Here is a 23,531-nt window from a genome sequence, read left to right on the forward strand (position 1 = left end):
AATCCTGTACCCAATTCGACTGGTTCTACCTCCAAAATATATGTCAAGTTCAGCCACTTTTTTGAATCTGCACTACTATTTTTCTGATTATACTTCCATCTTTGCCTCCTTAAAATTATTTTGTTTATACAGCTGCCTTAATGGTCTTTCGAAAGTGGGAATCAGCTTATGTCATTACCTGGCTTAAATATTCAGTGTGTGTATATATTTTAAATAGTACTTAGAATAAAATCAAATGTTATTGTCTACTCCCATCAATCTCTTCCCTCCTCTCATTCTAAGATCTAACCATTCTGACTGTTTCTGAAATGTACCCAGCTCATTTCCACCTTATGGCTTTACAGTTTTCTTTGCCTGAAGCAATACTCAACTGGCCTTAGGCTCTCAACATACCCATTTCTTTCCATAATTCTTCAGCTCAGCTTTCCACTCAAAACATCTCAGTGAGGTTTCATTGATGATTCAAACTAAATTATAGCCATGTCACCCTTACCATAATCATTCTTAACCATATAACATTGTTTTATTTTTTATAAAACATTTATCTGATATTTCCTTTTTTCTTGGTTTGTATCTTTCCATTAGAAAGTGAGCTCAGAAACTAGGCATAGTGGCACATACCTGTAATCCCAGCCCCTCAGGAAGCGGAGGTAGGAGGGTTACAAGTTCTAGACCAGCCTCAGCAACTTAGCAAGACCCTGTCTCAAAATAAAAAGTAAAAAGGACTGGGGATGTAGCTCAGTGGTAAAGCCCCCCTGGGTTCAATCACCAATACATATTAACTTAATTAAAAAAAAAAAAAACAGGAATGTGAGATCGGGGAGCCCAAGAGCAAGCATCTAGTCCTTTTTGTTTACTGCTGTGCCTAAGAATTGTGTCTAGCACAAAGTTGACATTTAGTAACTATATGTTAATTCAATGAATCAGTGATTGTGAGAGACATCTCTTGTCTTGAATTTTACATTCTTGAGAGGTATAGAGATGATATGCAGCATATATTGTCCTAGATCATTGAGAGGAATCTTTGTACTCTGTCTGCTCTCTAAGTAATCAAGAATAATTCCTTGAGTGGCATAATATGTTCTATAATTCACCAAAGATTTGCTCTTTTTTAAAAATATGTTTTAAGTTGTAGATGGACACAATATCTTTATTTATTTTTTAATGTGGTGCCGAGGTTTGAACCCAGTGCTTTACACTTACAAGGCAAGTGCTCTACTGCTGAGCTACAGCCCAAGACCCAAAGATTTGCTCTTTAGAAACTTTCATATAGTTAGAAAATTAAAACTAAAAGAATATACTATGATTAAATGCTAATTTTATGGTACATAGTTCTTTAGAAGATTAGAGGATTTACCCCTTGATTATACCATTTGTATTATTATTTAAAAAGAAATTTATTTTAGTTGTTGATGTACCTTTATTATTTATTTATTTATATGTGGTGCTGAGGATTGAACTCAGTGCCTCACATGTACGTGCCAGGCAAGTGCTGTGCCACTGAGCCAGCCACAACCCCAGCCCCTGTATTATTATTTTTGTTATTATTATTTTAGTGTCTCTTTCTCTCTGGCTAAAGTGAATTCCTTAAAAATAAGGACAATGTCTTAAACATTGAAAATAGACCATTACAGATCTTGCATAAATATATATTTAATAGTTGAACGTGACTGAGTTATATAATCATAGGGAAAAGCTTCAAGAAAGCAGACGGGTAGAATTTAGGCAGGTTGAAGTCTAGGTCTGATAGTTGCTTAGAGATGAGTAATATCTATCCAGGTTTAAGAATCATTTGTGGTGATACAAGAAGTAAAAGGGGAGAACAGAAAGCAAATTTCTAGAATCTAAGCCTTGAGATTGGGTGATATTCCCTATCAGAAAAAAATACTGAGAAGAGAAAATGTAAGATGATAAAATGTCAGAAAACTGGAGAATGTGAACTGAGATATATGTGTCTGTTAGATGTGGTTCTTTACAGTGCTTAAAACTATATTTTCTGAATAAAAATCTAGAAGAAAGAAATCTCCAGTCAGCTTTCATATACAGTTATGTAAAATGCTTATGATCAAGGACTCTGGATTAGGACTACCTGCTATCAAATCACAACCTTTTCAATATTGAAAAGGCTTATTTGAAAAAAGAAGGAAAGAACTTGATGAGGGGGAACATTGAAGCTGTTACAGAAAGATGGAGTTCATTGACCATATTTAGAAATTACTTTTTGAGAGAAGGTACAATGTTTTCTAAGACAAAAAGAAAATATGATTTTGGTAAGTGTAAAGATGGGCATGTGTAAAAGATCTGGCCAGAGCAATTTTAGAATGGTCCTTCTTTCCTAAGATACAGAAAGAAGATATAGGTAAGGTCTTCAATCAAGTTTGTTAAGAGGCTTAAGAAGAGAGAGTTCTAAAACTGGTGCTAAGTGCAGCATTAAGGGCCAGTTAGAATGGATTGATTTTTAATAAGGATGATTACATAGTCAAAGTGTCTCTAAGAGACAAAGAATGTAGAAAGGGAGAGTTACCCTTGCTAGTGTATTAGCTCAGTGAAAACTGAGGGGGGATCGGGAGTCTATTAACTAGAGATGTCAGAGAGATACCATTCTGTGGACTACATGGACCATTAGGTAGAAGATTCTTTTTTCAGAAAAAGGAAAGAATTTATTTTTGGTAAATGGGAAAAGATCTGATTTGATGAAATACAGTTTAAAGCTATTTAAAATTCATTTTTTGAAAAAAAATGTTACTATAAGTGCACTTAAAAATTTTTAGTTTTCAAATGTACTAATGAGGAGTTAAAATGTTCAGTTTTACTCCTAAGTGAATTTGCTTAGTAATTCCTTTTCTCCAGTTCTTAATTTATACATTTTTATACTTTCATATTGTTTTATTTATTTTAAAAGGGAATACATGCATATAAATGGCAAAGTTAAGAAATGACCAAAATTGATTTAGTACCATGACTGTTTGTTTTAAAGATATTATCTAATCTCTGTGACCTTACTACTACTTCTTCTTCATCTCTTCTTTTTAAATAGACTCTTTGGATTGCATAAGAAAGTCATCAATATGGTACACAATTTACTATCCAGTCATGACTCTGACCCACGGTACTCTGACCCCCAGATAAAGGCTCGAGTGGCCATGTTGTATCTACCTCTGATTGGTATTATCATGGAAACTGTACCACAGCTATATGATTTTACAGGTACTTGATATGATTAAGACAAATTTTAAAGCTTTGTGTTTAAAAGTGTTAGAAAATATCTCAAGGATTATTTTATTTTAGCAAAACAAATGTAAGGAAACATACACTGATAAATATTTAACCATATTGTTGAAAAACTTTGACTGTGTAAGGGAATTCACTATAAAATCCATGTAAGTAGTTTATAGGATGAATATAAAAATAATAATTTTGTAGCAATGTATACCTACTTTTTAGGTTTGTTTTTGTGAGTATGTACTATACATCTTTAAAAAGATACAAAGAAAGTTGACATGTTCTGCTACTCTCAGTGTCAACTTTATTCATATATGTACATAATGGAAATTAATATTCACCTGAGTTTCAAGAATTATGCTCATTATTAACACTGTTAATAAGTTGAAGTTAAATTGCTTCTTAAAAACTAGAATCCATACGGTTTTCTTTCTCTTGCTTTAAATATTTACATTTTTACTTAAATTAGACTTTACTTAAATGTAGAATTTTGGTTGCAATAATATTTTCCGTGAATAAATTTTAACTAATAATTAGTCTCATAAAGAATACCCAATTTAATAAAACCAAAAACATTTTCTGAATACCTGATGTGTATTAAGAACTTCATATGATGCTACAACAAAGATAACTAACTCTTTGCCTTTAAGGGACTAATAGCTGAGTATAATCTTCCCAGTATTTTGATCTTAAATTGATCTTAAATTCTTAAGAATTTCCTTACTTGAAGGTAGAAATGTTTATATTATTTTATCTTTTTTTAAAACTAGGAAGTTAAAGTTCTCCACAAGTTAGAAATTATTACTGTAGAAATGAATTTATGTTTAAAATATGTTTAAATTGTAAATTTAATGATAAATATCACTTGGCTATTTAACAAAACAGGTTTGAGTGTCTGGGTCTACCTATAGGCAGAAATTTTTTTTTTTTTTAAAGATTTGCAATCATAGAAAAAAACAGACCACGTACTCTAGAAATGTTGGAAAAAATGAGAAAAAGTCAGATGTCATGAATGCATAAAATATATGTAGATGATAGTCTATTTTATCAGTTATTACCATAAAATATTCACAAAATTATTATAAAACATTATATAATTCATCAAAATTTACAGAGTATACACGATGCCATTCACATTTGAGAGAAATGTAAAAAGATGCAGTATTAAATCATAACTGCACAAAGTTAACTGTAGTACATACTAGACTACTATTGCTGTTGCAGTGAATTCATGTGTGGTGAATATTTGCTGGAAATGCAATCTCTGTGAGCAGTTCACCTGGCCAATAAATTATGTATCAGTAAAAAAAAATATCTCTGAAGGTCCTTGCCTATTTTTCACTGTATAAAATGCAGATAACATACAGAATATGTGTACTAACTGTTTATATTATTGGTGAGGCTTCTAGTCAACAGCAAGCTATTGGAAGGTAAGTTGTTGAAAAGTCAAAATTTACGTTAAAAAAGGTTACGTATGGATTTTTGATTCTGGAGGTCTGCATCTTTATACATTTTTATAATTTCATATTTTATACTTTCATATACTTGCATTGTTCAAGAATCAACTGTATATGTTAAAAGTATTTTCTTTTAAAGAATGATGGAGAATAGGGAAAAGAAATAGTGGCCTCAATAACTGTTAGTTGAGTTAAACAGTTTTGTTCTATGTTTTTTTCCTTCAGAAACTCACAATCAACGAGGAAGACCAATTTGTATAGCAACTGATGATTATGAAAGTGAGAGTGGAAGCATGATAAGCCAAACAGTTGCCATGGCAATTGCAGGAACATCAGTCCCTCAGCTAACAAGACCTGGCAGTTTTCTCCTCACATCAACGGTAAAGCAGTCCTCCTACAGAAATTTTTTTCTGGAAGATATTTTTGAGGATGTGCCCATACTAACAGAGATTGTTGTATTAGCTCATGCAGAAGTACTCTGAGCTTTATTTATTGAATTAAAACATTAAAACCCCCAGAATATCTACATTGTTTTAAATACTATTATATCAAGCTTTATGGGATAAAATTGTTTTTTGTCATTTAGAATTATTGAAAATTGCCCTATTTTATATAGCTCATTTTCTTTATTTCTAAAATCCATGCTTTTATACTTTATCAGCCCCACGATATAGTGTCACTTGAGCAGTTGAGAATATTTTTTAATCTGTGAAGATTTATACTTTTTCATTGTTTTATAAATTGGTATTTACTATGTCCCTATATTTTTTCTTGCTATAAAAGAGAAGGGTATGTGTACCAAGAGGAGACAAACTGCCAATAGAGCAAGTTCAAGTGCTAAAAGTTTTAAATGACTTTTTTCAGAAAAATATAGTAATACTTATGAAATTTGTCCTCCTTGACAACTTTTTATAGCTTTATTAAGATGTTCAAAATTCACCTATTTTGGTGTTTATTATAGAGTTGTGCAGCCTTCAACTTAAATTAATTTCAGAACATTTTAATCATCCTAAAAAGAATCCTTATACCTATTAGCAGTTATTCCCCATTTCTTCCCAACCCCTAAATTAGAGAGTGACTAATCTACTTCCTATTTATATAGATTTGCCTATTCTGGGTATTTCATGTAAATGAAATTGGGTACCATGTGATTTTGGGTGTTTGACTTCTTTCACTGAACATAATATAATACTTTTGCAGATCATCCATCCATGTTATAGCATGTATCAAAGCTTCTTTCTCTTTTTATTACCAAATAGTATTCCATTATCTTGACATACCAAAATTTTGTATATCTCTTTGTCAGTTGGTGAACAATTTGGTCATTTCCATTTTGAGGCTGCTAGAAATAATGCTATTTCATAGTGAACATTTGTGTACATGTCTTTGTGTGCACACATATTTTCATCTCTCTTAGCTACCCAAGAGTGAATTTGCTGGGTAACATGGTATTTCTACATTTAACATTTTGAGAAAATTTTAAGATCCTTTTTTTCCAGTGTGTCTGCACCAGTATTCATCCTCTTGAACAATGCATGTGAGTTCCTTTTCTCCAGATCCTCGCCAACACTCATAATTATTTGTTTTCTCAATTATAGTCACGTTTAATGAATATGAAGTGGCATCTCATGGTGGTTTTGCTTTGTGTTTCCCTAAGGATCTAATGATGTTGAGCACCTTTTCCTGTGTTCAGTGGCACATTTTTCATCTTTGGAGAAATGTCTTTCCAGATTCTTAAATTGTATTATTCTTTACATTATTGAATTCAGAAAGTTCCTTATTCTAGATAAAATCCCTTTTCAGATATTTAATTTGCAAAACTTTTGTCTCCATGAATTATCTTTTCACTTTCTTAATGGTGTTGTTTGAAGTGCAAAAGTTTTGAGACTGTTTGTTTGAAATTTATTAAAATTGATAAGATGTGGGGCTAGTGTTGTGGCTCAGTGGTAGAGTGCTTGTCTCTCATGTGTGAGGCACTGGGTTTGATCCTCAGCACCACATAAAAATAAATAAATAGAAATAAAGGTATTGTGTCCATCTACAACTTAAAAAAAAAATTTAAAAGACATTGATGAGATGTTTAGTTTTCTATCTCATGAATGTTCATCTAGCTGCCTGTCAGAGGGCAAGCTGCATGCTTTCTGATGCTGCAAAAGTCCTTAAAATTTTCAAGATAACAAAACCTAACTGTACTTCTATAAATGTGAAATCTATTGTTTTCATTTTATTTATTTGTTCTAATTAGTTATACATGACAGCAGAATGCATTTTGACCCATTGTACACAAATGGAGCCAACTTCTCATTCTTGTGGCCATACAATGCAGAATCACCCCAGTCGTGCAGTCATACATGTACATAGGGAATAATGTCCGATCATTCCACTATCCTTCCCACCCCTTCTAAATGTGAACTCTTTTTTTAAATAAGTTTTTTAAAAACATTTTTCTATGTTAATCTTGGCGGGTTTTTTATTACTTTTATTTTATTTATTTATTTTTATTTGGTGCTGAGAGTCAAACCCAAATACGTATGAGGCAAGCGCTCTACCGCTGAGCCATAACCCCAACCCCTAAATGTGAATTCTTAAATCTTAAAACTAACAAACTGTATAATATAAGATACTTACAGATAAGTCATTATATAGTAATCTAAATCCGCAAACATTTTCTGTGGGACAATAAAAGGCTTACTTCCTTTTAAACAAATAAACAAGATTATTGTAGCCAGATATATCCAAGTACAAAAGTTTTTAATTTTAGTGAATTCAGTTTATTAGTTTTTCTTGTCAATTGTGTTTTTGGTGATTTTTTTATATACAATAGAAAGTTATAAAGTGCATGTACAAAATCTAATAATAGAAAAAGCAGCAGTGTACTCAATGGTTATCCTAAGAAATAAAATGCCATGAATACCTTTGAAGTTCCCAGTCTGTTGTCCTTAATTCCATTCTTCCTTTCTCTCAAAATGACCACTATTCTCCATTTTATTGACCGTACTTTTCATTTTTTACATGTTTAACTATGAAAAGTACACGAAACACAAATGAGCAAGTTTTCAAAACATCAGAAAACAACTTTGTAATACCACTGTGGACAAAAAAAGAGAACATTGGTTATCTTTCAGAAATCTTTGGTATGCTCTTTTCCAACCACAGCTTTCCCTCCCAAGTCATCCACTATCCTGACTAATGAAATAATGGCTTGATTTGCTTATGGTTTTGTTAAGTTTGAATTCCTAAATATCATAGTTTAGATTTACATTATGTTTTTAATATTTATCCATGTTTTTATAAGTTATAGCAATATTTCACTGATTTTAATTTCTGTATAATATTTCATTTTCTGAGATAATTTTGTTTATTTATCCATTCCTAGATAAGTAGGTGATTTGGGGTTATTACAAATAGCAATCTTATAGGTTTTCTTTTATATATCATTTATGCATATATACATATTTAGGGTATTCTCTAGGACTGGAATTTGTTGATTTGATAGAGTGATTAGACTCTAGTATCTTCGTCTATACCAGATTATGCCCAACTATTTTCCAAAGGGTTTGTTTCAATTTATACTTGCAGTGTAAGGTAAATATGTAAATATGTAATGTAAAATATGTAAAATATTGCTTTACATATTCATCAGTACTTAGAATTGTCAGACTTTGGTTTTTGCCAGTATGGTAATTTATAGTTGTATCTCATTTTAGCTTTCCTTTCCTCAGTGGTTTATAGAATATGCACTTTTGCATGGGTATGTTGGCCTTTTAGATTTTCTCTTTTGAAGTATCTAGAAGGTTTTTTTCCCCATTTTCTGTTGAGTTGTCTGCCCCTTTATAGGAATTTGTAGGAGTATATGTACATATTCTTGATCAAGTCCATTTTCAAGTATAATGGTTCAAATAGTTATTCTCGAAGACTGTTATTCTCGAAGACTGTTTTCATACTCTAAATTGTGAATTTGGAGGTTAGAACATCTAATTTAAATTTTTTTTAAATTCTCCAAATTATATTCTGTCCCTTATTTAAGAAATTTGGGGGCATTGGTAGAGTACTTGCCTGGTATGTGTGAGGCCCTGCATTCAATCCCTAGCACCATCAAAAAACAACAACAACAACAACAAAAAAAAAACAGGAAAACATTTTTTCTCATTTCAAAATTTTGAAGGTATTCTGCTGGGTTATTTTTTAAATGCTTTTTTAAAATTCTTCCTTTAACATATAATTCCAAAAATCTATCTGGAATTGACTTTTTAATGTATAATATAATTTGAGGAGTCCAGGTTCACATATATATTTATTTAGCATATTATACCAAATACTCTCATACCATGTATTGAAAGTGTATTTTCCCATTCACCTTTGGAAAAAAAAGAAAAAAGGAATATTTTCCTTATTGCTCTGAAGTACTGTCCCTATGTAGTTTAGAGTGTGGAAAACTCCTTAAACATTAAAGAAAAAAATATTCTTGGCTGATTTTTTACCCTCTGTTTTTCTGCACAAATTTTAAAATCAGCTTGTAAAAATTCCACTGAATTAGGATTAACAAAACCCAATGAATTTTTTGGGGATTTTGGTTAATATTGTATTGCATTATGGATCAATTTTGGAGAAAATGGATATTCTTACATATCAAATCTCCTAATTTTAAACACATTAGATTCCCTATTGTTTAGGTTACATTTAATATCTGTGAATACATAAATTTATGATTTCCACCACAGAGACTCAGCCCATCTTTTATAGATTTATATTGGTCCTTGATCTTCTTTTAATGGTCATCTTTTGAAAAAACATAATCTGTCATCTTTTTAAAAAAATTCTATTTCTTGATTGCTTTTATGTTGAAACAATACTGATTTTTATACAGTGATTTTTGTTTCCATCAGAATTGCTAAGCTACTAATATGTTAATTAAAATTTTCTATTTATACAATCATATTATCTAAGAACAATGGCAATTTAGTTTCTTCCTTTCAGACTTTTTCATAATTTATTGTACTGACTAGGACATCCAGTACAATATTGAATAGAAATTGTAGTAGTTGGCATCCCTAAAAGGAAAGCTTTTAACATTTCATTCTTAAATATACATTCCACAAGTGTGTATTTTTTAATATACCCTCTATTGTATTATGGAAATTCCCTTCAGTCTCTAGTTCATGAAGACTTTATTTTTTGCTTTGTCCTTTGCAGTGCTGGGGATCAAACCAGGGCCTCATACATAGTAGGCAAATGCTCTGTCACTGAGCTCTACCCATAGCCCAGAGCTTTATTTTTCAATCTTCAATAGTCATTGAATTTTATCAAAAACTTTTATTTTATGTGTTGACATGCTTATTTATTTTGCATTTAATATTTTAATGTGGTCTGCTTGTCTTTCTATTATTAAGCCAACCTTGAAATCCTGAATTAAATTCAGCTTTTTCATGGTTGTATATTGGTATATTTGGCTTGCTGGTATTTTATTTAGGATTTATATATTTATGTTTATAAGTAAGATTGCCTGTAACTTTTCTTTCTCATAATGTTCTTTTAAGATTTGAACTCAAAGTTAGGTTAACCAATTAAAATGAGCTAGAGTTTCCTCTTTTTACTCTGTTCTTTGCAAGTACTTGTTTAAGATTAGAATTATTTCTTCCTGAAATATTCGGAGAACTTGTGGAAGAAACCATCTGTGCCTGGAGTTTTTTGAAAGTTTTTAAATTACTGATTTAATTTCTTCCACAACTGTAAGACTGTTCAAGTTTCCTGTCTCCTTATACTAGTTTTTGTAAATTTTATTCTAATGGAAAAATTATTCAAATTTCTTAGCATATGAAGTTGTTCTAAATATCTTGTATGGTCTTTAATGTCCATACCATCTGTAGTAGATGTAAATAAACCCTTTCATTTTGGTGACTAGCTTTTCGTACCTTTCTTTTCTTAATCATCTCTTCAGAAATTTGGAGTGTATCTTTAGTATCAGTTTGGGGATGTTCTTGATTCTCTCTTTTGAATTGTTTATTATGTTTTTAAATTTCTAGTTGTAAAAATTTGTGATTTTTTTCCTAATTGGATTCTCAAAGAGGACTTAACTTGTGTGGTTTTAATTAGTTTGTTATATTTTGGGCAATTGATTTTATGTATAATAAATGGTTAATTTTTAAAAATATCTCATATCAAAATGGACGAATGTTCTTCAATTTTTAGTCAGTTTTATGTATATTTCTGTTACTCCCCATTTCAATCTTAGCCTTTTTTGAGTTTTGTCTGCTATTCTAATACCCCATTACAATTTCAGTTCAGTCATTTCTCCTTGTTCCATCAGATTTTTGTTTCTTCTGTGGCCTGATTATGAGGTATTCAAAAATTTAAATTATTGTATATTTTAGGTGAATTGTACCTTTTTTAACATGTATAATGCTTTAGAAAAAAAGTATAGTTAATCTTGGTTTCTTTTGCCTAGTGTTTATAAATGTCGTGAGTTTTTTTATCCTTATTCTTTCAATATACTTGTATCATATGTAAAATGTATCTTATAAATAGCATAGTTAGATTTTGTCTTATATTTTTAAAAATGTGGCCTGGTAATCATTCCCTTTCACTAAAGTTTTTAATTATTATATTTAGTATAATTAAATTTAATGCACTTAGCTTTTTCTTTTTAATTTATATTGTTTCACCTATTATGGTGTTTTGTCTCATTTACTGACTTCTATTGGATTTTTTCCCTCATCTTCTCCCCATGCCACCTGCTTCTCCCTACTCATTTGAAAGTTATACAATCTGTTTCTTTTCTTTTTGTGATTACATTATAAATCATGTTATTCTTTTAAATTACCAAATATAATATTAATCGTATCTTTATTTTCCCATTAGTTAAAAGAAGGATCTTAGAACAGGTTGACTCTATTTACCTCTCTCCCAATTTAAAATAATTTTCATGCATTTTTATTTATAAATATCATTATAGTTCTCATGGAAATATTATTAAAATTATCATTATCACTACGGCTATATAGATCCAGTTATTATTTAGATTTGCATGTGTGTTCACCATGGTTTTTGTTCTTTGTTCTTTTATGAATTCCTGATCTTCTATGAGATCATTTTTCCTCATTGTGAAATATATCCTTTAGAATTTTCTATGCTGTGATAAATTTTCTATGCCTGTGATAAACTGTCTCAGTGCTTATTAGAAATATGGTTTTATTTGACTTTCATTTTTTAGATTAAAAAATAGAATCTGAGTATTCTAGTTTATATGCAAGCTGAGAACATTGCTCCCACTGTCTTCCCATTTCCATTGCTGCTGTTGATAAGTCAACTGTGACCTAACTTGCCTCCTTGAAGATAATCTGTTTTTTCTGTTGCTTCTTTTTTTTTTTAAAGAGAGAGTGAGAGGAGAGAGAGAGAGAGAGAGAATTTTTAATATTTATTTATTTTTTTTTTTAGTTCTTGGGGGACACAACATCTTTGTTGGTATGTGGTGCTGAGGATCGAACCCGGGCCGCACGCATGCCAGGCGAGCGCGCCACCGCTTGAGCCACATCCCCAGCCCTTCTGTTGCTTCTTTATGATATTCTTCTAAGAATGGCTTTCTGTGAATTCACTGTGTTGAATTGTTTAATTTCTTATATTTATCCTGATTTGTATTTTATGAGTTTATTTTTTTAATCTGATTCAAAATTTTTCTTCAGTTCTTTAAAATTCTCAGCTACTAACTGTCTAAATTTAATGGCCTCTTCTCCATTCTGTTTCTCCTCTCTTTGTATTCCAGTTATATGCTAATCCCTTTTATCATATCCCCTTTGTCTTTCTCTTCTTCTGTATAATCCATCTTTTTGCTTAATCTATATTCTAGTTAACTAATTCTTTTCTTTACTATACCTGATATTACATTAAACCAAAACATTGAGGTCTTAATATGGTTATTGTGTAAATTTTTCTCAGTTTTCTAAGTTTTGTTTGTTTCTTCTGTCCCCCTCACCCCCCAAAAAAAATCTTTTTATTCTTTCAAGTTTGATTATTTTTAGTTAGATGAGGGTTTGATTTACCTTGTTCAACATTGTTCAAAACAGAAGTCCCTCCTTGTTTTTCTTTATAGTTTTGCCACCTTTTTTTATTTTCTCTTTTGGTCTGTTTTCTGTTAGAATGAAACATGTGAAACTGAGTAATTTAGAAAGGAAGGAGGTTTATTTAGCTCACAGTTTTGGAGACTGAAAGTCCAAGATCAGGCAGCTCTTATCAGTTTCAGCTCTGGTGAAGACCATCTTGGCTAGGGTTCCACATGGCACATATCATTATGGCAGAGATCTTTGGAGAGGGAGAGAGCACATGGTGAGGCAGGAAGTTGGAGAGACCAGAGAGGGATCAGTAATGATTTCCCTCTAGGCTCCGAGTCTTAAAGGTCCCATCAATTTTTAACGTTGCCACATTGAAGACCAGGCTTCCAACACATGAACCTTTGAGGTAATGTTTTTGGCAATATACCAAAATAATATTTTGTTCACCTTTACATGATTTTTATCCTTTTTAAGACTATATATTATGAATAATTCTATGACTTAATTTTTTATCACTATATGAGAGGCATTCATGTTGATATGTACCACTGCAGTTTGTAATCTATTGTATGAAAGTATTATATATTATATATTCTATCTCAAAGGAAGTTTATGGTGTTTGCACTTTTTGACTATTACAAACAACGATATCAAAAGTTTTCACTAGGGTGTGTACCCAGGAGTGGAATCATAGTATATTCCTTCTAAAATTTGAAGTTTTTACCTTTTGCATTTAAGTTTCTTCTTTATCTGGAATTTAGTTTTGATAGAATGGTGCAAGGTCAGAATCCACTTTTTTTCTCCCACCAGGGAAATCATTTGTCTCAATATTATTAAACTGTTCATCCTTTCACCACGGATCATCAGTTTTAGCTTTGTCATAGATCATATTTTCAAATATGCATAGGACATTCTTTTTGTTCTCTTAGATTATTTGTCTGTCCATATGCCAAAATCACTGACCTTATCATTCTCATTTTTCGCAGCATTCCTATCTGGTAGAGCAAACTTATTTCCCCTACCCGCTACCATTCCACCTGGTTCTTTTTCCAAAGTGACTTACATATTATTAGCTTCTGCTCTTCCCCTTAAGATTTTTTTTTAAATATTTTTTTAGTTATAGATGGACACAATGCCTCTATTTATTTATTTTTATGTGGTGCTGAGGATCACACCCAGTGCTTCATACATGCTAGGCAAGTACTCTACCACTGAGTCACAATCCCAGCCCTCCCCTATTAAATTTTAAAAATTCGTTTATCAGATTTCCTGACTGGGGTTTTGATTAGGATTGCATTGATCCTATAGAAATTTTAGAAAAAAACTGACATTGTTACGATATTGAGTTTTTTCATTTCTTTAACTTCCTTTCAATTTTGTTACAATGTTGTTGGCAGTTTATATGGGGTATAAGAAATGTCAATGTGTGCCTGTTGGTAAAGTTCAGAATAATTTTTCAGTTGCATTTCTAAATAGTAGGTACTTGAAAATCCAGTGCATTGTTGCATATCTGAAAGTTTATTTATAAAAAGTATCTACTTTTAAAACAAATGAATATTTTCTTATGAGAAAGATTGTAGATTTTGGATGAGATTCAAAGTTATTTGTACCTAAATCAGTTATTTGTACCTAGATCAGGAAGCACAGCATAGTGGTTAAGTTAATTTATGTAGGTGAATTCACTTATATGTGCTTGAGTACATGAAAGAGAGTAGAAATAGTGAATAAGAGCTTGGACTCTAGAGCCACATTTTCTGCATTTGAATACCAGTCTCACTGTTGATTACATAACACTCCTGATGGCTCAGTTTTCTTGCTGTAAGATAGGATAATAATATTTTTCTCTGATAATAATATTTTTCTACTACTGTAAGGGATAAGTAAATTACTATGTATAAAGTGTTTACTATATTACCTAAAGCCAAAGTAAGTATTATGAAAGTATTAGCTGCTACCATTATCATGCAGAATCGAGAGAAGATCTGGAAGGTAGTTAAAATCATCACCCTGCCATTTAAGTATGTTCAGTTTTCCAGGGTCTTTCCCCTCAACATCCCTTTCACTGATTTCCCATTATTATTTAGTATATTTATCAACCAAATATTAGAACGTGATATAAAGATGAAGAGTGTAGACTTTGGAATCTGGTTAACTAAAATCATACTTTTTGTGATTTGTGATTTAGGGCAAATTATTTAACCAGTAGCCTTCAGTTTTCTTACCTGTAAACCAGAAATGAGAAGTTATTATTATAAAGATTATTGTGAGTTATAAGAAAAAGTGATAGCATAGTGTCTAGCACATTTCAATTTTTATTTTTATCATTTTAATTGTCATTTTATATTATCTGTAAAATTGATACAACTTGCTTGTTTATATAATTGTAGAAGTAAATTAATGTTTGTGGAGTGCTTAGTAAATTTTGCAGTTAATGTTACAGTAAATGTTCTTATTTTTAGTATTTCACATACCATATACTGTTGCAGATTAAACATTGAATATAACATTTCGACTTTATCTGCCATGAGTAAAAAATAGCATTTTACTTTGGTACACTCTAAGACTTTTCCCCTTTATGTCAATGGTCCTAGATAACAGTGGTCTTCTAACCTTCATGAATATGATTTTGTTATGACTTTCTAATCTTAACACCTCTTGCTTAATCCAAGTAAGTTGCTTTTTTCTTTTATTTTCATCAGGCCTGATATTTCATGATATCTTCGTTTAGTTTTTAATAATCAACATTTTCCCTTTATGTCTTCTATTATAACATTTTAAAAATTCCCTGCTGCCAGTGCTGCCAGTGACTAAAACAAACTTTTAATGCCAGGAAAAGTTCATTAAACTTCAATCCTTAACTTTAAAGTTCAGTATGATTGTTTTATGTGTTATCTAAATCAAATGGATCTTTTAAAATCTCTTGTTTTTAAGCAATTTTTGTTTTACTATTTTTAGAAGAAAACAATTGACAACCAAAAGGATAAGAAATGGTCATTGGTCTATCAATATCATTCTACTTCTCTTTGTTTCAGAGTGGCAGGCAACATACTACCTTTTCTGCAGAATCAAGTCGGAGCCTTTTGATCTGTCTACTTTGGGTTCTCAAGAATGCAGATGAAACAGTTCTACAAAAGTGGTTTACAGACCTCTCCGTCCTGCAGCTGAACCGGCTATTAGACTTGCTTTATCTCTGTGTATCTTGTTTTGAGTACAAAGTAAGTGGTGATTATACCATTGCAGACAACAAGAAAGGAAAAATAATGTGGTAAAGAAAGAAGAAATTTTTCTCAATACCTTTTCTTTTCGATGTTTAGGGGAAAAAGGTGTTTGAAAGAATGAATAGTTTGACCTTTAAGAAATCAAAAGATATGAGAGCAAAGCTTGAAGAAGCTATTCTTGGGAGTATAGGTGCAAGGCAAGAAATGGTGCGCCGAAGCCGAGGACAGCTTGGTATGTACCCAGTATCTTCTCCTTCTGGTGAGAGTTATTTTTATTTCTTTTAATTACATATTATAATCATCTTGTTTGAAGTCACCAATGATAATCCTATGCTTTCTTAAAGATCATTTTAAATGTAATTTGGAATTAACATGGGTAATTATTTTTCTGTATGAATTCAAGTTAGAATCCTGATTTACAGAGTGTAAACATAATTTTCAGTTTGCTCTGGCTTATCTCAGTTTATGCCTGTTGCCCTTTTGTGATTATTATTATATCATTTCCACTCCTTGTTAAAATTGACTCTTCTTTTTTAAGTAGTTTTAAATTCACAATAAAATTGAACGTAAGGTACAGAGATTTCCCATATACCCTCTGCCAAGCACATGCATAGCTTCCCCCATTATCAGCACCCCCACCTGAGTGGCACAGTTGTTACAGTTAGTGAATCTACATTGACACATCATCATCCAGAATCCATAATTTACATTAGGGTTCCTTCTATGCCACATCCCTTCTTACTGTTAGAAAGTGTTCTGGTTTTCACAATGCATTAAAATACCTTGTTTTGAAGGCAAAAATATTGCCCATCAAGGAGAAAATACAATTTAGTAGCATTCTAGGTCTATTTCTAATCCCAGATCTGCTACCTATTAGCGTATAACCTTGTCTACGTCACTTAATCTCCCCATCTTCCTTTTCTTCATCTCCTTGTGATTGTTTTGAGAATGTAGAAGGTGCAACTAACTGACTAACTAACTACAGTAATAAGGAATTCTTTCTGTTTTGTTTATTTATTGAACAGAAACTTATTAAGCTCTCAATATGTGCCAGACACTTTATCAACATGGGCATAAAATGCTGTACAACTAACTAACTAACTAACTGGTGTAACTAACTGATCTTACCACCTTTGTAGTGATCATATATGTGTAAACATTTTGTAAATTCTGAAGTGATATACAAATAATAATATTGTTTTGTTAAGAGTTCCTGAATGTCAGGGGCATGGCCTAGTCATCTGTGTACATAACACATGCTAGCATCACAGAATATATTTGTAAACATAAAACATGAATGCTTATTTGAATTAATATCTTGTAATTGTAGTTTCCAGGCAGGATATTAGCATTGTGATCATTTAATTAAGTAGCTTTTGTATGCTGTGTGTGTTTGGAATTTAATAATGACTAAGACACAGTCTTTGCCTACAAAGGAATTGATAGAGCATCATTTTTTCACTTGAGTTATATATAGTAACAGTGGACCTTTGAGGGTTTTTTAAACTTATTTTTTCTGGGGGCTGGGGATGTGGCTCAAGCGGTAGCGCGCTCGCCTGGTATGCGTGCGGCCCGGGTTCGATCCTCAGCACCACATACCAACAAAGATGTTGTGTCCGCCGAGAACTTAAAAATAAATATTAAAAATTCTCTCTGTCTCTCTCTGTCTCTCTCTCTCTCTCTCTCTCTCTCTCTCTCTCTCTCTCTCCTCTCTCACTCTCTCTAAAAAAAAATATAAAAAAAAATTAAAAAAAAACAACTTATTTTTTCTGTATTACACTCTGAAAGTGTATGAAAATTTATATTTACTTAGGTCATTTAACTATTATCAAAACCCAGTGAATAGTTTTTTATATATCTTTTGGGTTAAGAAAATAATAAATAACTTGCCTGAGGTCATAAAACTAAGTAACAGAAGCAGAATCTTTTGGTTTCCAATTAGTATTCTTTGTGTTATACCACACCTCTTTTTTAAGGTGTATTTTTCGAGAGAATGGGACTATTAACTCTTATCTTATATTGTTTTTTTTTTTTTTAACCTGTGGGCCTGAGTACAAGTACTATTGTTTTGAATGTAAAAATTAAAGTTTTTCTTGTATTAAAAAAATAAAGCTTTTATTTTTCTTATTTACCTTTGGACATCTAAACTATGTCACCTAAGGAAGTGAGAGATAATTTCTTGGGGAAAAAAGAAAATGATAGAAATGTAAATAGATTACATGCACTTATTTTTCTAGCTACCTTATTATAAGCATGTATTTTGTTTTCTTTTACAAAATTTCTCAAAGATAGAGATTTTTAAATAAAAAGGGAAAAGAAGGGAAGAAAGGAAAGGGAAGAAAATAGGAAAGTACATAGACTTTTTTTATCATTTGGCAAATGGTAATTGTTTTTTTTATTTTTTAAATTTCAGTTTGAACTATGAATTTTCACTTTCATTAATCTTCCATCCTCTAAACCAATTTAAAGTATCTTTTTCAAAAAAGATCATTAGTGTTCTGGTTGAAAGCTTAAAATTATACTGATTCCTTTAAAGTATGTTGTATATTTCTCCACAATTCACAATGCCTTCTCCACTTGTGATGGATTTTTTATGAATAATTTGTACTATCCCTTAAAAGAGCCCATAATATTCTAGTCTTCCTTCAAATCTAGAAACCTCTCCAGAGAACGCCCCCACCCCTTCCTCTTTTCCCGCCTTATGTAGACCAAGGGAAGTAATAAAGAATTCTTTCTGTTTTGTTTATTTATTGAACAGAAACTTATTGAGCTCTCAATATGTGCCAGACACTTTATCAACATGGGCATAAAATGCTGTACAAAATAGATATAATTTCTGTTCTTAAGTAGCTTATATTCTTGTAGCTATACGTGCTATGGAAAGGAATAAAACAAATTAAGAGAAAGGAAGTGTTGGAGAGTAGGGGGAGACTTTTCTGAAAAAAATGATGAATGATTTGTGAAAATTCTGGGAAAAGCAATCAGGTAAAAGGAACAACAGCTGTTACTGAGGTCCTAAATCAGGAGTACATGAGACTATACATACTAATAGGGAATAGGAAAGAGAGCAAGAAAACTGTAATGAGGCAAGCAAGGGGAAGTGGTAGGAAGAAAGATCATATCATGCAAAGTCGGAAAAAAAGCATTGTTAGAACCTTTGTTTATTTAAAAGAGTGATTTTTAAAAGAAATATCCCATGTAGCAAACATTTCTTTTGTAACTATTTTGAAGGTGTCAAATAAAAAACATCATTGCCGGGAGTTTTTTCACGTGTACTAAGGATAAAATGGCTATGTACAAAATTAATAATCTGCAGCATTTCTTACATGTTTACAGATATACGTAGATGTGATTCATTGGAAATATCATTTTTAAATTGGTTTTAAAATTTATTTGACAGAGAGAAGCCCATCTGGAAGTGCCTTTGGAAGTCAAGAAAATCTGAGATGGAGAAAGGATATGACTCATTGGCGTCAAAACACAGAGAAGCTTGACAAGTAATATAACTTTCTAATTTATATTTCTTATGGGCTTGTTGAATTTCAAATGGAAAAGGGAAATGATTAATTTTAGTTTTATATTTATTAGGCATTCAAATCTCAAAAGATAATATATCTAATTTTCAAATTTTAGATTAGAACATATTTAGCGAAATGTGTGATATATTTCAAAACCCATTTCCCCCAACAAATCCAAGGGGAAAGTACAGTGAGCAGCTATTTTCTGAACAATTTTAGGTGTCACACTAAATTAAAAATTTCAAGTATTGCAAAGAATTACAAAATGAATATTTGCCCTCTTGGATCTTAGAATAAAATTAAAGAAAGACAAAAATAATGCAGATCTTTTCTTTCTAGCATGCAAGCAAACTAGTGACATCGATTCCACTGCTGAAAATAAGTAGAAATGCACTTAGACTGGACGACCCCCGCCTTTTTTTAAATACATTTATTTTATTTATTTAATTTTTTAAGTGGTGCTGGGGACCAAACCCAGGGCCTCATGCATGCAAGGCAAGCACTCTACCACTAAGCTACCACCCCAGCCCCGGACAACCCTTTTTACCACCCAGAGGATTGTGATGAGACTTCCCTAGCTGGAAGTCTGGCATAGAGGGGCTTAAATTTTTTTACCTGAGAATTCGTAATTGCTAGTCCTCAATTAGCTTGGCTAACCCAAAAAATAAGCTGACTTACTCATCCAGGTTCCTCCCAGTTTTAGCACTGATCTTCCAAGGCAAATCAGGAGGGTGGGTCACCCTGGTAAACATTTGTAGCCCAAGCCTTAGAAGATTCTCACAAATAAACTTCCAGAAATTTTTTCTTAGAGACAGTAAAATCACAAAACACAGGAAACAAGGCCGTGTGAGAGCCAGCAGAGAGAGAAATAACAGTATCAGTATCATATATATATATGAGAGTTTCAAATGATCAGAGACTAAATGTAATATAAATATGTGAGAACTCTTCAGATTTGAGTGTACTTTCCTCAACTTCTCTGTCTGCCAAGTCCATTTTTCTGGTTGCTTTTCCGTGTATTGTTGTTTTCAGAAGTCATAAGCAGCCAGGCATTATTAATGTGTTACTTTTAGTTTTTCATTTGTGTAACTTATTCCCTCAGCTTCTCTTCTCTGGTTTGAGAAAGACTTTTTGGGTGTTTTCTTAATTTTTTTTTTTTTTTTTTTTTTTTTTTTTGCTTAAACTGTCTTGTGTTTCTTTATGCAGTCTCACTGGAAATTTTAAGTGTCAACATTAAATATTTTCTTTTCTAATTTAATTCTGATAATGGTTGTATTTTATTTTGTGTTTTATTCGAATGCCTTCTAAACTTGCACTCTGCTACTGAGCTAATATTTTAATATAAAAATATTAGTATTTAATATTTTCCTCAATTTGTAAAAGATTAAATTCATGAAGCATTTTCTTTAGTGGTTTAGTGCTAATAGTGAAGACACAAAACAATTACAGACCTAAGAACTTCAAAAAGTTAGCATTTAATATGTCCTTTTACTTTTGTTTTATGTGTTGTTTATCCACTTTAATACATAGGTTCTATCTGTTGCTACTTAAAAATGTCAACTTTACCCATAAATAATTTTATTGATTTTTAATTTCCATTAAGTGGTATTTATATAAATGTTAGTATTCAAGTAAACCACTTAGTTGCATCAAATGGCTTTCTTTTTCCTTATTTGCTTTTTCCACTTTATTGAGTAATAATTAAAATATGCATACTTACAGTGTGCCACATTATGTTTTGATATATGTGTGTGCAGTTGTGAAATGATTGCCACAAAGTAATTAGCATATCTATCACTTCACATAGATTTTTTTCAGTTTTTTTCTAATATATGATTCTATCTCATCTCACTGAAGAGTTACCTTATGAACATATTTGTATAAAAAAATTGGGAGAAAGTTAGATGAAACCTGAGAAATAATAAGTACTTTTGTCCTGAATAAATACTTTGAAAATTTTGGGAATGCCAAGATGAATTCTTAATGTTTGCTGCTTTACAGGAAGCATTCCTAAATACAAATCCACATAGCACCACCTAGAGTCAGTGTACTAATCTTCATAATGAAATTACACGTTTATTGCATGTCTGAAAGCTAAAACAAAAATATTTAAACATTTACACTTTTAGTGTCATTGTGCTTCTGTAGTAGGTAAGAGAATATGTATTGGCATGGTCAACAAATCATAGGATAAAACAAAAACATTTTTTAAATACTGCCTTTTTAAATAATTTTGTTATCCACACAAATATTTAAAATGTTTTCAAGATTTTCATTTTTATGCATCCTCAAAGTCTTTTAGGGTTATGGCTTTTAAAAAGATAAATATAATTTCTTATGCCATTTTATATTAGGTCAAGAGCAGAGATTGAACATGAAGCACTAATTGATGGAAATCTGGCTACTGAAGCAAACCTAATCATTTTAGATACATTAGAGATTGTTGTCCAGGTAAGAACACAAAGAAGAGGGAATTTAAAGTATAGACTTGGTAAATTAAGCTAGGAGGACAGTAGTTATTGAGTTGTGTAACTTCATTTAAATATCAGTAATTTCTAAAGATTTAGTTCTAAGCAGTCTGATTCTCTAATTATTAATTATATCTCTTCTCACAGCCACAGTATCAATGTTTATTTTTTTGAGGATGATTATAAAGCTGTATCTCTTTTTTTTTTCCCCTTCAAAGCTTAACCTTGCATTTCTAAATGACCACTGAGTACTTATGTTGTTTTGTTATCCTTACACAGTTTCTTAAACTTGTATGCATAGCCATGCTTACATACAGGAGAGTTCTGGGATTTTAATTTACGCAGAGTCTTCTTTCCTCCCTCCCTTCACCCCTCTCTCTGGTACTGGAGATTGAACCTAGGGCACTTTGCCACTGACCTACATCTCCAGCCCTTATTTTTTATTTTGAGACAGGGTCCCATTAAATTGCATAGAGCCTTAGTAAGTTGCTGAGGCTGTCCTCTAACTTGTGATCCTCCTGCCTGAGCCTTGTGTGTGCCACTGTACCATGCTAAGCTTTTTATATATTTATATTATTTGGTCCTATTAGTAGCCTTCTAGTCAGTTTTATCCTATTAGTGACAGTAGTTACAGTTGACATTTATTTATTTTTTTTCTGTGTCAGATACAGTCTTAGGCACCTTACAAATATTATTAACTCTCATGAGTTCTTACAAGAAACTCATGCAAGCCAAGCAGTGGTGTATGCCTGTAATCCCAGTAGCTTGGGAGGCTGAGGCAGGAGGATCATGAGTTCAAAGCCAGCCTCAGCAATTTAGCAAGGCCCTAAGTAACTCAGCAAGACCCTGTCTCTAAATAAAATACAAAAAGGGATGGGGATGTGGCTCGGTGGTTAAGCACCCTTAGGCTCAATTCCCTGTACAAAATGAAAACATGCAGTTGAAATCATCAATATCCCCATATGGTAGATGAGAATAGTTAGCCACAGAAATGTTAAGTGATTGCTCTTGATTTCACAGCCAGCAAGTAGAAGATTGAATATTTAAATCAATTGCCAAGATTTCTCATTTGTTTTAGTAAATATGCCTCTCACCTTCTACTTCCATTCCTTTTCAACTACCACCACTCTGTCAGGTTCTTATTTCAAAGCTATGTCAATGACTGCCTATTTCTTAATACTCTGTATTCTTTTTAATCCACTCTCTACCTTTCCATGAGATTATTCGTCTTAAAATATTTTACTTAATTTATTTATTATTGCCCTACTTAAAATTTTTTAAAATATAAAAAATTCAGTATTTCTTGATTGCCTAAGGATAGGAAACTCTTCAGATGTAGAAGCTCTTATGTTTTGGTACTATATTAGTTGAAGTAAAAAAAAAAAAAAAAGAGAGAGAGAATCAGAAGAAATAATAAATCCAAGATAGCTAATTCAAAACACTTTTTCAGTCTTTAGCCCTTACATCTACATTTTAGTCAGTGCAGCAGAAGCATAGTATACACTTATGCCTCTCAGGGCATACCTCAAGGATTAAACTTCTCTTTTTCCCATTTCTCTGTAGCTGGATTCAGAGTTCCCAGCTAAAATCCAAGATTTCTGTT

The 23,531-nt window shown here is 31.7% G+C and overlaps 1 protein-coding gene across 7 annotated transcripts in view; it reads left to right on the plus strand.

Annotated features, from left to right (window-relative positions):
* The window catches only part of DOCK7 (dedicator of cytokinesis 7), a 200,145-nt gene that overhangs the window by 133,305 nt on the left and 43,309 nt on the right, over positions 1 to 23,531 (plus strand). For all 7 annotated transcript variants that reach the window (XM_081308899.1, XM_081308896.1, XM_081308897.1 and 4 more), the window contains 6 exons: positions 3,038 to 3,207; positions 4,905 to 5,059; positions 15,757 to 15,939; positions 16,039 to 16,174; positions 19,343 to 19,439; positions 21,815 to 21,911. In XM_081308899.1, the coding sequence (XP_081165025.1) occupies positions 3,038 to 3,207; positions 4,905 to 5,059; positions 15,757 to 15,939; positions 16,039 to 16,174; positions 19,343 to 19,439; positions 21,815 to 21,911 (838 nt within the window). The remainder of the gene's footprint in view (positions 1 to 3,037; positions 3,208 to 4,904; positions 5,060 to 15,756; positions 15,940 to 16,038; positions 16,175 to 19,342; positions 19,440 to 21,814; positions 21,912 to 23,531) is intronic.

Source organism: Spermophilus citellus (genome assembly GCF_964194105.1).
Source record: "Spermophilus citellus genome assembly, chromosome: 9".
NCBI classification, from domain to species: domain Eukaryota; kingdom Metazoa; phylum Chordata; class Mammalia; order Rodentia; family Sciuridae; genus Spermophilus; species Spermophilus citellus.